The 13,340-nt window shown below is 41.0% G+C and overlaps 1 protein-coding gene across 1 annotated transcript in view; it reads left to right on the top strand.

The window, feature by feature from the left end:
* Window positions 1-13,340, top strand: part of csmd3b (CUB and Sushi multiple domains 3b) — a 478,068-nt gene that overhangs the window by 438,660 nt on the left and 26,068 nt on the right. Inside the window, exons 55-58 of the mRNA XM_050035068.1 lie at window positions 1,612-1,785; window positions 8,042-8,215; window positions 8,933-9,118; window positions 10,953-11,126. Coding sequence (XP_049891025.1) covers window positions 1,612-1,785; window positions 8,042-8,215; window positions 8,933-9,118; window positions 10,953-11,126 — 708 coding nt within the window. The remainder of the gene's footprint in view (window positions 1-1,611; window positions 1,786-8,041; window positions 8,216-8,932; window positions 9,119-10,952; window positions 11,127-13,340) is intronic.

Genomic DNA, 13,340 nt, shown 5'->3' with positions numbered 1-13,340 from the left:
AAAACCAATGGAAAGTGTGGGCGTGACACCCCATATAACCAACTCTCTGACGATACTTTACAGTAATTCTGTGTTGCTATCAGCACTAATCTTTGTGCCAATCTTTGGAGCCAAACTTGTGCCAGATGTATTCATAAAACCTATCAAAATAAGTGCATCTAACACCAAGACTATCTGCTTAGCAGCGCAGTCAGGGGTGCATTTTAGCCCTTGCAGGTATTCAAGAATTACACCATTTCTTTTTGTCTCATTTGTGCAGGTTTAGCAGCCATAATTGCTTTTTGTGACTTTGTCCCTGATTTTTTAAAAGCACAGAGACATCTTTATGTTTAAGGTAGACGATTGTAACAGTACTGCAGAGGACAGGGACACAGCTGTGAAAATGTCATAGGGGGCACAGGACCATCTGAGCCCTCACCTTAAATTGACAGGTGATGCAATTTATGACAGAGCTTCTAATGTTTTGTGAAGATGGAGCGCTTGTTGTGCTCCCACTTTGCTCTTTCATGGCGTGTGTTTGCTCAGAGTCACACATCTCACAGACAGGAAGAAACAGGTTTTCAAGCTGCGATTGCCTACTTTTACAGGCTTGCAAAAGGTTTCAGCAGATGTTTAAGTTTTAATGTCCCAGATGGAGGCAGCAAACTGTCTCCTAAGCCGAGGAGATGTTCACCCTTAAGGTTTGTTTAAAACTCCCTGGTCTGATTAAAATGTTTCTGTTTTGCTGATATTGTCTTGTCTTGGAAATAATCCAGAGAATACATCTCATGAATACAATAAGACTTTCAAGGTGTGCTCAGAACAAACTTGTATTACTCGCATGAATATGGCTGCTGGGGTGATTATTGGAGTAATGGTTGTGCTAACTAACTGTGGAAAGCAGGTAACGCTAACATTAGTGCTAACTTGGTTTATAGTGAAGTACAACTGTGAGCTGGACTCAAGGGCCAGATACATATTTTCAGAACTTACCTTAAGAAGGAGAAACAGATACTTTTATTGTATTTTTTATTTTTGAGAACCAATTTTGAATCAATTCAAATTTACAAAGACGACCTGTCCAAGAAGCAGCAGCAGGAGGCAAGTCAATAAAAAACATAGATACAGCTGTTGTCATAAAACAGCATTAGACAAAATTAAAACATCATAACACCTTATTCCTGAGGGCACTACTGTAGAAATGATTATAGGCCCAACTTCCAGTGAGATAGCACAAGTAGCAGTAAGCTAGTTAGTCCCATAGACTGTCTGTGGTTAGTCCCAGTGGCTACTCTTGGTGGCTAACCGCCAACGCTGGTTCTTTTTGAAAGTAATTTGCCTTCAGTTTAGCAAATACTGATTTATTTTTTAACAGATATTTAACTAATGTTGTTTCTAAAATGTCTTTCAAAAACAGATGCAGTGATCAGAAAGTTTTGCTTGTAGTGAAGTTAACCGAATGAAGGTGTGGAGTTTCAGCATCTTCTCAACTCATTCCAGTCACTGCGAAAACTTAAACTAGTTATGAATGAAGACATTTACAAAAAAGTCAGCGTAACAACGACAGTGTCTTCACAGCAACATTTCTGTGTCTCCTAGTCTGAGTCATCTGTATCTGTGTGTGTCTTTCAGCTGGTCACTGTGGAATCCCAGAGGGCATTGTGAACGGCCAAGTGATCGGGGAGAACTTCGGTTACCGTGATACAGTCGTGTATCAGTGTCTGCCTGGCTTTCGACTAATAGGCTCATCGGTTCGAATCTGTCTCCAGGACAACCAGTGGTCTGGACAACTCCCCGTCTGTATATGTAAGGAACACACACATTAACCTTAACCTATTGAAGATTCACGTTAACTTGCAGATTAACCCGAAAGCCTCTGCTACATATGTGTCTCCTAGACAACTTGTGATCTGAGCAGCTGCCTGTCTTTTCAGAAAAATACACTCACACAAAGCACACCCCCACATATAGGCTGCATTAGTCCTTACATGTACTCTGTATAAAGAAGCAGCATGACCCAAACCCTGTGGGAACACACTGTGCACACTAACTAGCTCTGAAAGCACATCTCTTTATAAATGATAACTGCTGGTCTGCTTTCTTAGTAGAATGGAAAGTTTATAATGCAGAAACATGGTGTAATGGACAGAGTGTGGGTTTGTTACAAAAACTCCCAAATCCTCGATGTTTCATCCTGTTTACGATGAAAACATGCAGGGGAAACGCGTGGGCATGCATGCAGGGGATAAACAGAGATTGCTCTCAAACGTCTGAGACCAGAGTGTATCTAGAGGAAGCTTGAATGGCATGGTATGTTTTGATGTTTTCCACTATTTGCTTTATACCAAATACAGAACTTGAGGTACTTTCAAGTAGAGGCAGCTTGAGGATAAGGTTTTTATAACAGGCTCGGCATTTTTATTTAAAATTTGGACATTTTATTCGCCTGTGGAGTTGACGAATCAATATCTTGCATTTAACAAATCACTTTGGAGGCATACCAATTAAAGATGTGTTGACAAATTGAGATTTACTGTTTGATACAATTTTTGTAATCAGCCAAAGGAGGAAAATGGTCTTGGTAACCGTTAAGTAAATCAACAGCCTTCTAGTAAACCAGTGACACTGTCCAAAGCAGGAAGTGGAATTTGATAAAAATCCAAATTAAACACATAGCGAAGGAGGAGAGTAGAACAAACAGATGTTTATTAACTGCCTTGAAATCAGAATAGAAACAGACTGCATTGATAGGACAGAAATTACCTTAGCAGCGGGACGATGTCGAACCAAGAGTGTAGCCTGATCCAGCACATCATTAAAAACACAGCTGAAGTCAGATATTTGTTATGGTTCAGTAATAATAACAAAAATAATGATTTAGGGAATACTAACAGGAAACCCCCTTTCTTTCAGAGTATCTGTGACTAAGTGTGCATTTGTGTGTGTATGTGTTGCTGCTAAATGGAAACTCTAAACAGACAATGAGTGCGTTTCCATGGACACGAGTGACCTGTTTATGAGGCTCATCCTGGCTGTGATCATATTAAGGATATGGTGTTTACATGAGCCCAGAGTTATTCATATTCCTCTTATACATAAAAAATATTAGCAACCTGTTTACTGATTACTGCAGTCTATTTGTGCCGGCGCTTGTGGTGTTTACAAAAACAAATGGGCAATGGGAGATGAGAGCGACAGGAAATATTAACCACTATATTACAGAGTTACACTTGACAGCTTTACTGCTGATAATGTTTCTGCTCCACTCGCTAACACCTGTCTGCTCTGAGCGCATCAACCTTTGCTCTCCTCTGCTCTCAACCACACTCTGTACCAAGCTGACGTTATTCCTGAAAGAAACTATGCTACTTCTATATTACTGTCCTCCACACCAGCGCCAGCCTTTCTCTATCACTGCCACAGTGTTCGATAGGCGAGCGCTGGATGAAGATGCACAGCCTCTTTCATTACCGAAAAACAAAACTGAATTTCGCCATTGCTCCAGAAGTGAGACGCTTTCGCTGTTTCTTTCGTTGTTGCCATTGTTTGTGTTTCTCTTATGTCACATGGCTGAAGTCATACCTGCACAGGTAGTCAGTGGTGCTGAAAAACTTGGATAAAAGCAACAGTATCCCGGTGTCTTTTGGAGTAGTCGGGCACAGTGGCGTGAGGAAGTTATGATGGGCCCCAGTACATACTATTATGACTGGCCCTAGTGCACGATATCATGCAAATATTGTCTCATCACATGATCAGAGACCTGACATTGGATAACATCGACATAAATATTACCCAGCAATCATCACTGCATATCTTTATGTATCAAAAAATACCAAAGAAAATGAGAAATTATTCATTTAATTTGACAATTTTAACTGTTGATTTATAGTTTATAGGGTTTCTGAAAACTGGATTTGGGGTTTACATGCTCAAAGACATAAATGGGATACACCAAAAAGCCTGATCATAAACGGGTTATTCATGTCCATGTTAGTACATTCAATGAGAGCACAAGACTCACAGCAAGAGGGTTCCTGGCTCGAACCAAAGGTGGGGGAGACCTTCTGTGTGGAGTTTGCATGTTCTCCCTGTGTCAGCGTGGGTTTTCTCCGGGTACTCCAGCTTCCTCCTACAGTGCAAAGACATGCAGGTTAATTGGTGACTGTAAACTGCCTGTAGGTGTGAATGTGAGTGTGAATGGTTGTCTGTTTCTATGCGTCAGCCCTGCGATAATCTGGTGACCTGTCCAGGGTGTACCCTGCCTCTCGCCCAATGTCAGCCAAGAGGATAAGCGGTTATGGAAAATGAATGAATGAATGAACATCACATTATATTTGAAGGCTTTGTCCCTCTTTTATTCCAGTTCTTCTTCCTCTGCCTACATTATCACAACTCCACCACTGAAGGGTTTGGTCAGAGATTAGGGTGTGTTAAATTGGTACAATCAGAAAAATAGGTAATAACATACGTATGTCTGTAGCAACAGTGTAGCTACCTTCAACATCGTTTATGGCCGCAGCACCGGAGTCTTCACCGAGGGAGTTGGTCTGGTCGAGCTGATAAACCCCAGTCAAATTCCATTCATGGGTGGAAAAGTCCAAATTAAAAAACGGAAATCAAATCATTTAGAATAAACCTCTTGTTCAAGAGTGATTCCATATTGGGCAAAGCCAGCACAAGGTTCGTGTTTTGAGAAATATCCCTTTCTTGATGTATTTGCCCAATAGTCCTGAGGTTCTGCAGATTCACTCCAGCAGTCTCCATAAAGGGCCAGAGGGCCCCGCTGCCTGTATGGTCTGGATGAGATAAATAGCTGGGCTTGAGGATAAAGCAGAAGGCTCTGACATGTCCAGGCTACTGTGAAAATCGTCTAAAATTGGTCACTTACTGTGAGCGCCCTGAATGTTTTTAGGCAGCGACTGGGCACAGTGAAGGTGGCGATGATGAGAGCCATCTCAAGCCAATTACAGGCGCCTTTTCCCCAAAGAGACAGCCTGTTTGTTCACTAAATTAGAACTGTGTTTAAAAGACAGAGGTGGTGACGTAGTGTCGACATTCCTGGAATAACAGGGACATGAGAGGGTATTTATTTCCTCTATGAAATTGTTTTTGACTATGAGCCTCAAAACAGAAATAAATGATATTGGATATTTATATTGGAGAGTATGTCTTTGTGGGTGTATGTGTGTTTGGGTGTTGCATATATCTGTGTCTATGCATTTAGGATAGTGTGTGTATTCATCTGTGTATCTGGTGTTTCTGTGCTATGCTGTTTTTATTGAGGTTATTCATGCAGGAGTTATTGAGGGAAATCATTTTACAGCCAAATTATACTGTAATTATGGAGATGAGAGGCTCTTGTTTAGAGACACAAACACAGAATGATGATGAGACTAGAGTGTGTGCACGCGCGTGTGTGTGTAGCTGCAGGGCATGCTGACGGTGTCAGATAAATTTGTATCTTAGGCAAGCAAACAAACTTCTGATTCTCACTGATCAAGTGAAAAAAAGACCTCGGCTCCCTCCCTTTCTCTCCCATATTCTCTTGTCTTGATCATCTTGTCTTCTCCTCCTCCAGTGTCCTGTCTTCTGCTCCGCTGTTTGGTTTTCTCCTCTTCCCTCTTCACCTTTCCACCCACCTAGTCGGTGCCTGCCCTATTTTCTTTTCATTTGGTCAAACACCTCTGCTCTCCTCTCCTCCCTGTGAAGCAGTAAATTTAAAGACGGGAGTTTGAGAGGCAGATGAGAGAGGGGCTGGCAGTAACTGTAAACTGTCTGCTTACACAAACATCAAAACACTGCCGTCAGCACAACGAGGACAAGGGACACACACACAAACTTCTAAGTAGCTCCAGCGAATGAAGTTAACAGGATGAATAATTATGATGCACAATGGCAAACAGAGGACACTCAGCGCTAACACAGAAGATGGCCTGATATTTCCAAAATATTGACCTTAAATTGAAATACCAGCTTTATCTTCCTGGTCATCTGACATTCTCATGAATATTTATGAATAACTCTGGGAAAGCCAAAGCTATTTGGTCGGTCTGTGCTTCTTGCGGGTTTCTCTCTGGACAGGGACTACATGTCTTTCATGTCTGCTTTGGATCATGTGTTTTTGTGGCTTTCATATCAAGACAAAATCTCGCTAAATTGGATTTTCTGACTTAAATGAGAAAATAAGGCAATGGGTTATGAAAAGCCAAAACATTTACAAGATAGAGTTACATTTAAATCGCATCAGTGGTCAGCTGTAACTGTGTGGCATTGACTGCTGAAATACTGTAGCACTGCTGGATGTGAGTGCAAAAACATTCAGCCAGAACACAGAAACAGACTCTGAAAACACTTTGAAAGGACTTTTAAAAGACTAAAGTCTGACACCATCTCAATATGAGGAAAGACAATGCAAGTTTTTAGTCACACACTGTTAGATTCTTCAAAGACTACAGATCTTGCAGGGTCACTATTTACAAGACTACAGATTCCTTTTGAGATTATTTCCCATCCTGCTGCTGGTGGAAAATATCATGATGCCAAATTCCCTTTAAGAAATATGACATAGCAATTCCTTGCGTGTCCGCAAAAACACATAACTCTAGAAACAAAAGCTAAAAGGCCTTATATGTTGACTGCATTCTTGACAATTCGGCATCAATATAATCTACTATACAGTCCCTCCAGGATCTTGCGGCAAAAAAAACTTGAATTTGCGTCCAAATTTGTTAAAAAATGCTGCATTTTTATGTGATTTTTTTTTGCGGGAAATTGCAGCAAATGACAAAAATTGTGGCTAGTGACAAAAGGAGCAAAAATATGTGCATTTTTTAAACTACTACCTCCAAAAAAATAACTCATGTAATCACTTGCTATAATAAGCATACTGAATATTACAAAAATAGCTGCAAATGTTTTTTATAGTTCTCTTCTTTAGTTTTATTTAATTAGTTTCAAAACATGGACTCCAAAAATGGTGCAAAAATCCTGAGTGAATATTGTGGCTGTCAAACCAGACAATGTGACTGTACAACAACATGCAAGCTTCATCTTCTGTAAACATAACATTTTAATAAATTCAGCACATATTGTATGCATTTAAACAGTGCAAATTCTTATGTCAATACAGTGCGTTTCTCCATACTGCAATGCCATTTGCGGAATTTGATGACGCGTCTGATGATGTTTCAAATGACGTCACATGTGTGACTACTTCCGGTCAGCTGGAAAATGCGGAAAAATATAAACAAATATTGAAATTATTGATTTTCCGGAGGGACTGACTATATTTGTTTACAAACCTTACATTTTGGATTTTTACGCCTAAACTGGCTCCCAGGCCGCCATAGGTTAGCTGCACTATTTCAGTGGGAGGAGACCGTGGGATTAAGAGGCGAACTGTTGCAAAAATCAAGATTTCTCACTATAAAAAAGCGCTGGTTGGACGATCAGATACACACAAAATTAGGCACAGACTCTTGTTTGCTCTACCAGTTTTTCCTCTTTGTTCACAGTCCAAGAAAAAAGACTTCATGTTCTTATGTTTCCCCAGAGTCCCCTCCATGTTTACTGTCTACCCGCCTTGCTGCTGGAGAGAGCACACCTACTGGTTGTTGATAATGTTCACGTCATTGAACTTCCCTATTTGCATGAGCCAAGCCCGAAAACTTGGGATAATTTCAAACATGTTTGATTTTGTCAGGACATCAAGATGAGAGAAAGACTGACTCAAGGCAGCTTGGACTGAGCTGTATGCACACCTTAGCAGTCGAGATTATGGTAGCACGCCATAACTCTAGCAAAACTACCATGCATTTATTCCAACACTTGAAATTTGTCTGCAAAGTTGAAACCACTTTGGTGTAAGGCCAGCATAAATCATAGCCTTCTTGCAAATAACTCTTCAGTAACATTTCAAATATATATGATATATTTTAGAAAGACATTACTGTTAAAAAAATAACCTTATAAAAAGGGGGTCATGGGATTTCATATGGATTAATGTGATAAGAAATGTGTATGCAGGTTCTTGTATCCATGATATACTTTGTCTTCCCTTTAGCGATCAGCTGTGGCCATCCAGGAAGTCCCATATATGGTCGTACAGTGGGAAACGGCTTCAACCTTAACGATGTGGTCAGCTTTGTTTGTAACCGGGGTTATGAAATGGAGGGGCCTGCACGTGCTCAGTGTCAGGCCAACCGCCAGTGGAGCCACCCGCCCCCAACGTGTAAAGGTGGGGAGAAAAGTTAAGTGTATTCACCCCTAACCTTATTTCTCCCTTACTTTTCATTCCACCTCAACTCTTATCTTTATTTTCCCTCACTGCCTTTTCCTATCACAAGCATCCTTATTTCCCCTACCCTTGTCATCTCAGCTCACTCTTTTTCTTTTATTTGATTATTTAATTTAATGATGTTCTGAGGTAGATTTAATACCCTACATCCCACCGTTTCTTGGCTCCAGCCTCATGAATGGAAACTTTTTGTTTTCAGTAAAACATAAATCTCAGGCCCTGATTGTTCTCTAACAATCACAGCAACAAGGGTAGCTTCGCTCACAAGTTTGTACACAAGCTGTCGGCGTTCTGCCCAGTTTACAGAACAAAATGCCAATGAATTGTGCAAAATTAAAAATGCTTCGTAATGACAACAAGCCGATACCCTTCATGAGCACTGGATCTAGGACACACAAACCTTCCTCAATCATGGCATCACATAACATTTTCCATATTTTCCCTTTTGAACACCAGCCCTAATTAGTTCTTCCTTCTTCACCACAACTTCCTTATTACGCCCTATATTATTTGACAGAGCTGTAATCCCAGTGCAAAACACAGGGAAAGAAAGAGGGGGAAGAGAAATGACCCTCACTGGTTCATGCCAAATAACACATGCTTTTCTCTCTTGTTGTGTATTCGTGTGTGTCCGTCTCTGTGTCTCTCTGTGTATAGTGGTCAATTGCTCCGATCCAGGTATCCCAGCCAACTCCATCCGGCAGAGTAAAATAGAGCATGGGAACTTTACCTTTGGCACCGTGGTTTTCTACGACTGTAATCCGGGGTATTACCTGTTTGGATCACCTGTGTTGACCTGTCAACCTACGGGACAGTGGGACAAACCACTACCTGAATGTATAGGTTAGTTTAATCCTCGTCTTTCTGTCTCTTTAGCCTCAAAGTGAATGGGATAGATTGACTGTGTGCTCAGCCCCATATATTTAGCCACCATGTATTTTCAGAAATTTGGATACTGTAACACATCAGCTTAATAAGGAAAATGAGAAATAAAAGAATGTTTAATTCTTTGCAGTTTATGTCTTATCAGACACTTCACAGGTGATGCACAAGCTTTACAGTATAGTTTTCAGTCCAGCTCAAAGATGCCTGAATACTTTGCCCTACAATGCTTCACAAATTTCCTGTTTTGTTTTTTGGTCAGGTTCACCTGTTTCTTTGTCCATTGAATCAATTTGCACATTTGTCTGTATTATATTAGTCAAACTTTTTACCCTCCAGTCAAACAATTTAATTTGCTTCACAATTTCCTCTAAAACAGATGCCTGTGCTAGAAATTGCACCAACGCACATGCAGCCTTGTCACGTGCAGTGTTGTCTGCTTTGGGTTCTGACTGTAACAGCTATATTAAATATCACTAATGCAACAAATATAAAAATGTATATATATTTTTGGATGCACATCTTGCTGTTGCTGTCCCTGTTTTTTGAATGATAAAAGGCGATTGCCACTGGTGGCACCCAAAGGCCAAGAATTGATTGCCAATATCTCAAAATGGTAGCGAGTGGCAACATGGCAACCATTACTGTTGGGTCGTTGATTTCAGACAAAGGGCGATGACACCAGATTTCTCATCATTCCTGTTAATGATGTGTTCCTTGACCTTTGAGGCAACATTTAAGCCCCATTTCCACCGAGCAGTACGGTACGGTACGGTGCAGTTCGGTGCGCTTTTTTTTTTCCATTTCCACTGTGAAAAGTTGTTGATGGTACCAATGGAACTGTTCCGTACCGTCCCCATTTTTGGTCCCCCCTCTGTTGGGGTACCTAGCACACAGATCTGGTACTAAAAGGTGGAGCTGTGAACACTGCAGTCTGTAGATTAGTCAATAGTGGACGATCACTCTGTTTAGGGCTGAGTTGTGGCTGGTTCTGAGGCTTATGTAACTACTATTCATACTGTGGAACCGTACTGTGGTTTTATTAGTAAACTGTAACTATAAAATGAAAGGATGTTTTGCTGCCTCTTGCAGCAGCCGGAGTCGGAGAAAAAAACATAACTTAATTCACCGAGCCGACTGCCGGGATTTTTAAGGTGGAACATTAACTTGTAACACTAAACCCCCTGAGCTTCCCTGAAAAGGACTAAATACACAACCCCACTATTTTTAAATATCCCATGGAGAGAGACTCTCACTGCAGCCTGTTTTATTTTGTTCTGAAGTTGTCGACATGCAACCCTATTCTGTGGACGATAAACGAGGCGCATCTTCCATGTGTGTCACAGGTAATGAGGAAATACACTGAGTGCTGGACGGAGCAGTGAGTAAGAACAACCCTGCCCACATTTAAGAGTACTGTTTGCAGTGGAAACGCTAGAGTCTAGGTACCATGTCTGAAGGGTTACTTTTGGTTCCAAAGGTACCATACCGAAAGTGTTTGGTGGAAACGGGGGTTAAGTTACCACTATACGTAGCTGTACATGCTACAGATAACAGTTCACGTTAAACACTTTCTTTAATTCATTCCAAAATTGCCATGAATTTCAAAAAGCAGTGTGTCTGTTTCCTCACTATCCCTAATCCCACACATACTTTGTAATTTCTGAGTCTGTGCCTTTTAGCTCTTCACAGCGGTCACTGCAGCTCCTCTCGCAAAACTGTTTATCTGAAACAAGCTGTCTGTCCTTCCTTCATCTCTCTGCCTCTCTCCCTCTGTCTCTCTTGTGGTCTCTAGTTGTAGACTGTGGTCATCCCGGCTCTCCTCCTAACGGTGTGCTGAGTGGAGATAAGTTTACATTTGGTTCAACGGTTCGATACTCCTGTCTGGGCGGAAGACAGCTGAAAGGAGAATCATCCAGGACTTGTCAGCTCAACGGGATGTGGAGTGCCCCTATGCCCTTCTGCTCTGGTAACCATTTTAACCTCTATTGAATATACGGACTTTAAAGTCCACGCTATTAGAAGGAGAGATAGATGGATAGGAGATGTAGATGAAAGGTGACACGTCTAAAGCATGTAGACTCAACAGAGTGTGGAGCACTTCATGCCTTAACATCCTGAAGGCGCAATTCCTAGACCCTTTTGCACTCAGTCAAAGGGATAATGGGATGGATGGATGGACAGATAGAGTGTAGGGTTGGCGCATGAAAAGAAAATATATCAGTATCTGTCTGTTAAAAGGGTTGTGGAGCATAACCTCCCCATACACCCACATAAATCCTCAGCTGTGGATGCATGGCTATGTGCATGCTGGTCTCAGATGTTTGTTAAACCTCTCTTAGGTGTTATTGCAGAAAGTTAGAGGCTTTTTTCTCTCATAAATAAAGAGGGACAGATGAAGCAATGACTGTAAATATTTAATATTTTTAAATACTTCAGTTTATGTATATGTTTCCTTTGCATTTTTGTAGCATTACCCGTAGTGTCTTTTCATGGTGAGTGGTTTTTAAGACAAGTTTGCGTACTGTAAATGCACCACTGTCATTGTTCTGCAAACTGCTTTACACAAGCATATTCCCTCCCAGCTGGATTTACTGGATATGCATATCTCACCACTTATTGAGCTAGATTGTCTCTCCAGACAGAAAGCCTCCTTACCTTCCATCTTGTATAAACAAACCGTCTAACTTATATGGTTCTCAGTTGGCTGGCTGGGGGCATGATTATGGCTCTCCAGACTGAGAGGCTCCCAGCTGCCGCTTATATAACAAACTGACTGAAAACACATTCCAGACGAGTTGACGAAGAATTCATTGTTATTTACAGCAATTGCCTGGGGGAGACGCAGGGTGAGGGAGGGTAATAGTGTACGGAGCAGTGATTCATGGTTTTTACCTGGCAGGTCTGTACCAGGGCCCTGCAGAGATAAGAGTTCAGCCTGTGGTAGAAGTGCTTGGTCCGCAGTTCTGCTCCATGACTGTTGATGTTAACACATTTCAGGGAGCATAATATATTCATTTGAAACTACAAGGTACAGTGGTTGCTGCGTCAAGACCCAAAGCCTCAACATAATTTCTCACATGTTTTCTTTATTGGAAATTATTTGGACGTATTTGTTTGAGGCAACTGCACAATAACTGTCAGACTTGTTTAAGTTTATTTACTTTATTAATCCCCCTGAGGGGAAATTCAATGTTTTCACTCTTGCTTGTCAATTACACACAGGTCTGAAAGACACACACATGCACAAACAGGACCTATACATGCACAAAGTGGAGAGATCTTAATAAAAATGGAGATTTGGGATTTTACTTACAGTAGAATGCCGTGAGCTTTGACCTACTCAAGACTTGAATCACCAACAACTTGAGATTTAAAAGCAAAAATATCTTGGTATCATTTTTTTCCTGGTAAAATTCAATAAAAAAAACAGTCACAAGCAGGCCTTGCATAGCCACACAGCTTGAATATTATCTATTAGGCCTATGCATTGAATTGAATTGGTTTTAACCATGTTTTAGAAATAGAAGGTAAAACAATGGCTAAATGTTAAAGTCTGCATCATTGTAATTAGCACTTACAAACTTCACTTGACAAGATCTAACACTTTTCAAGGACTTATTTCAGTTTAATTGTACTTGCTTCAAAAACCTAAAAGGAATAGTTAGATGAGAGGCGTGACACCACTCTCATATTAAATATGAAGCTACAGTCAGGAGACACGAGACAGTTAGCTTAGTTAGAAACGGGGGTAAAAAGCTAGCATTGCTCCTCCAAAGGTGAAGCAAAAGCCACCTACCACGACTCCGGCTCATTTGATCTAAACTAACATCAAAGTGTTCAAACGAGAAGATGTGGTTTTAAAAGGGGCAATGTGTGGGACTATTGCTTGGTAAGTCGGTAAGTCAGGAATTCATAACCCCCCATAATATCCTAGTACGTATAGCTCCGGCTAGAGCCCCTTCGCTCCTGACACCATGTCCTAACTGACTGCGAGCATCAGACTATTGCGCCGTTGGCATTACATCGGCCTCTGTCCAAACTGGATCCGTTAGATATGGAATTCCGTCATGTCATGTTAACAAACCTGTGGTCTCAGAGTACGTACTTCCTTATTATTCATACTCGCAACAATGCTATCACGAGCAACTTATAGATATCATTGTTGTAGCTTCCAGGCTAT

Source organism: Epinephelus moara, chromosome 22 (assembly GCF_006386435.1).
Source record: "Epinephelus moara isolate mb chromosome 22, YSFRI_EMoa_1.0, whole genome shotgun sequence".
Lineage (NCBI taxonomy): Eukaryota > Metazoa > Chordata > Actinopteri > Perciformes > Serranidae > Epinephelus > Epinephelus moara.
This window is presented reverse-complemented; position numbering and strand designations above follow the sequence as displayed.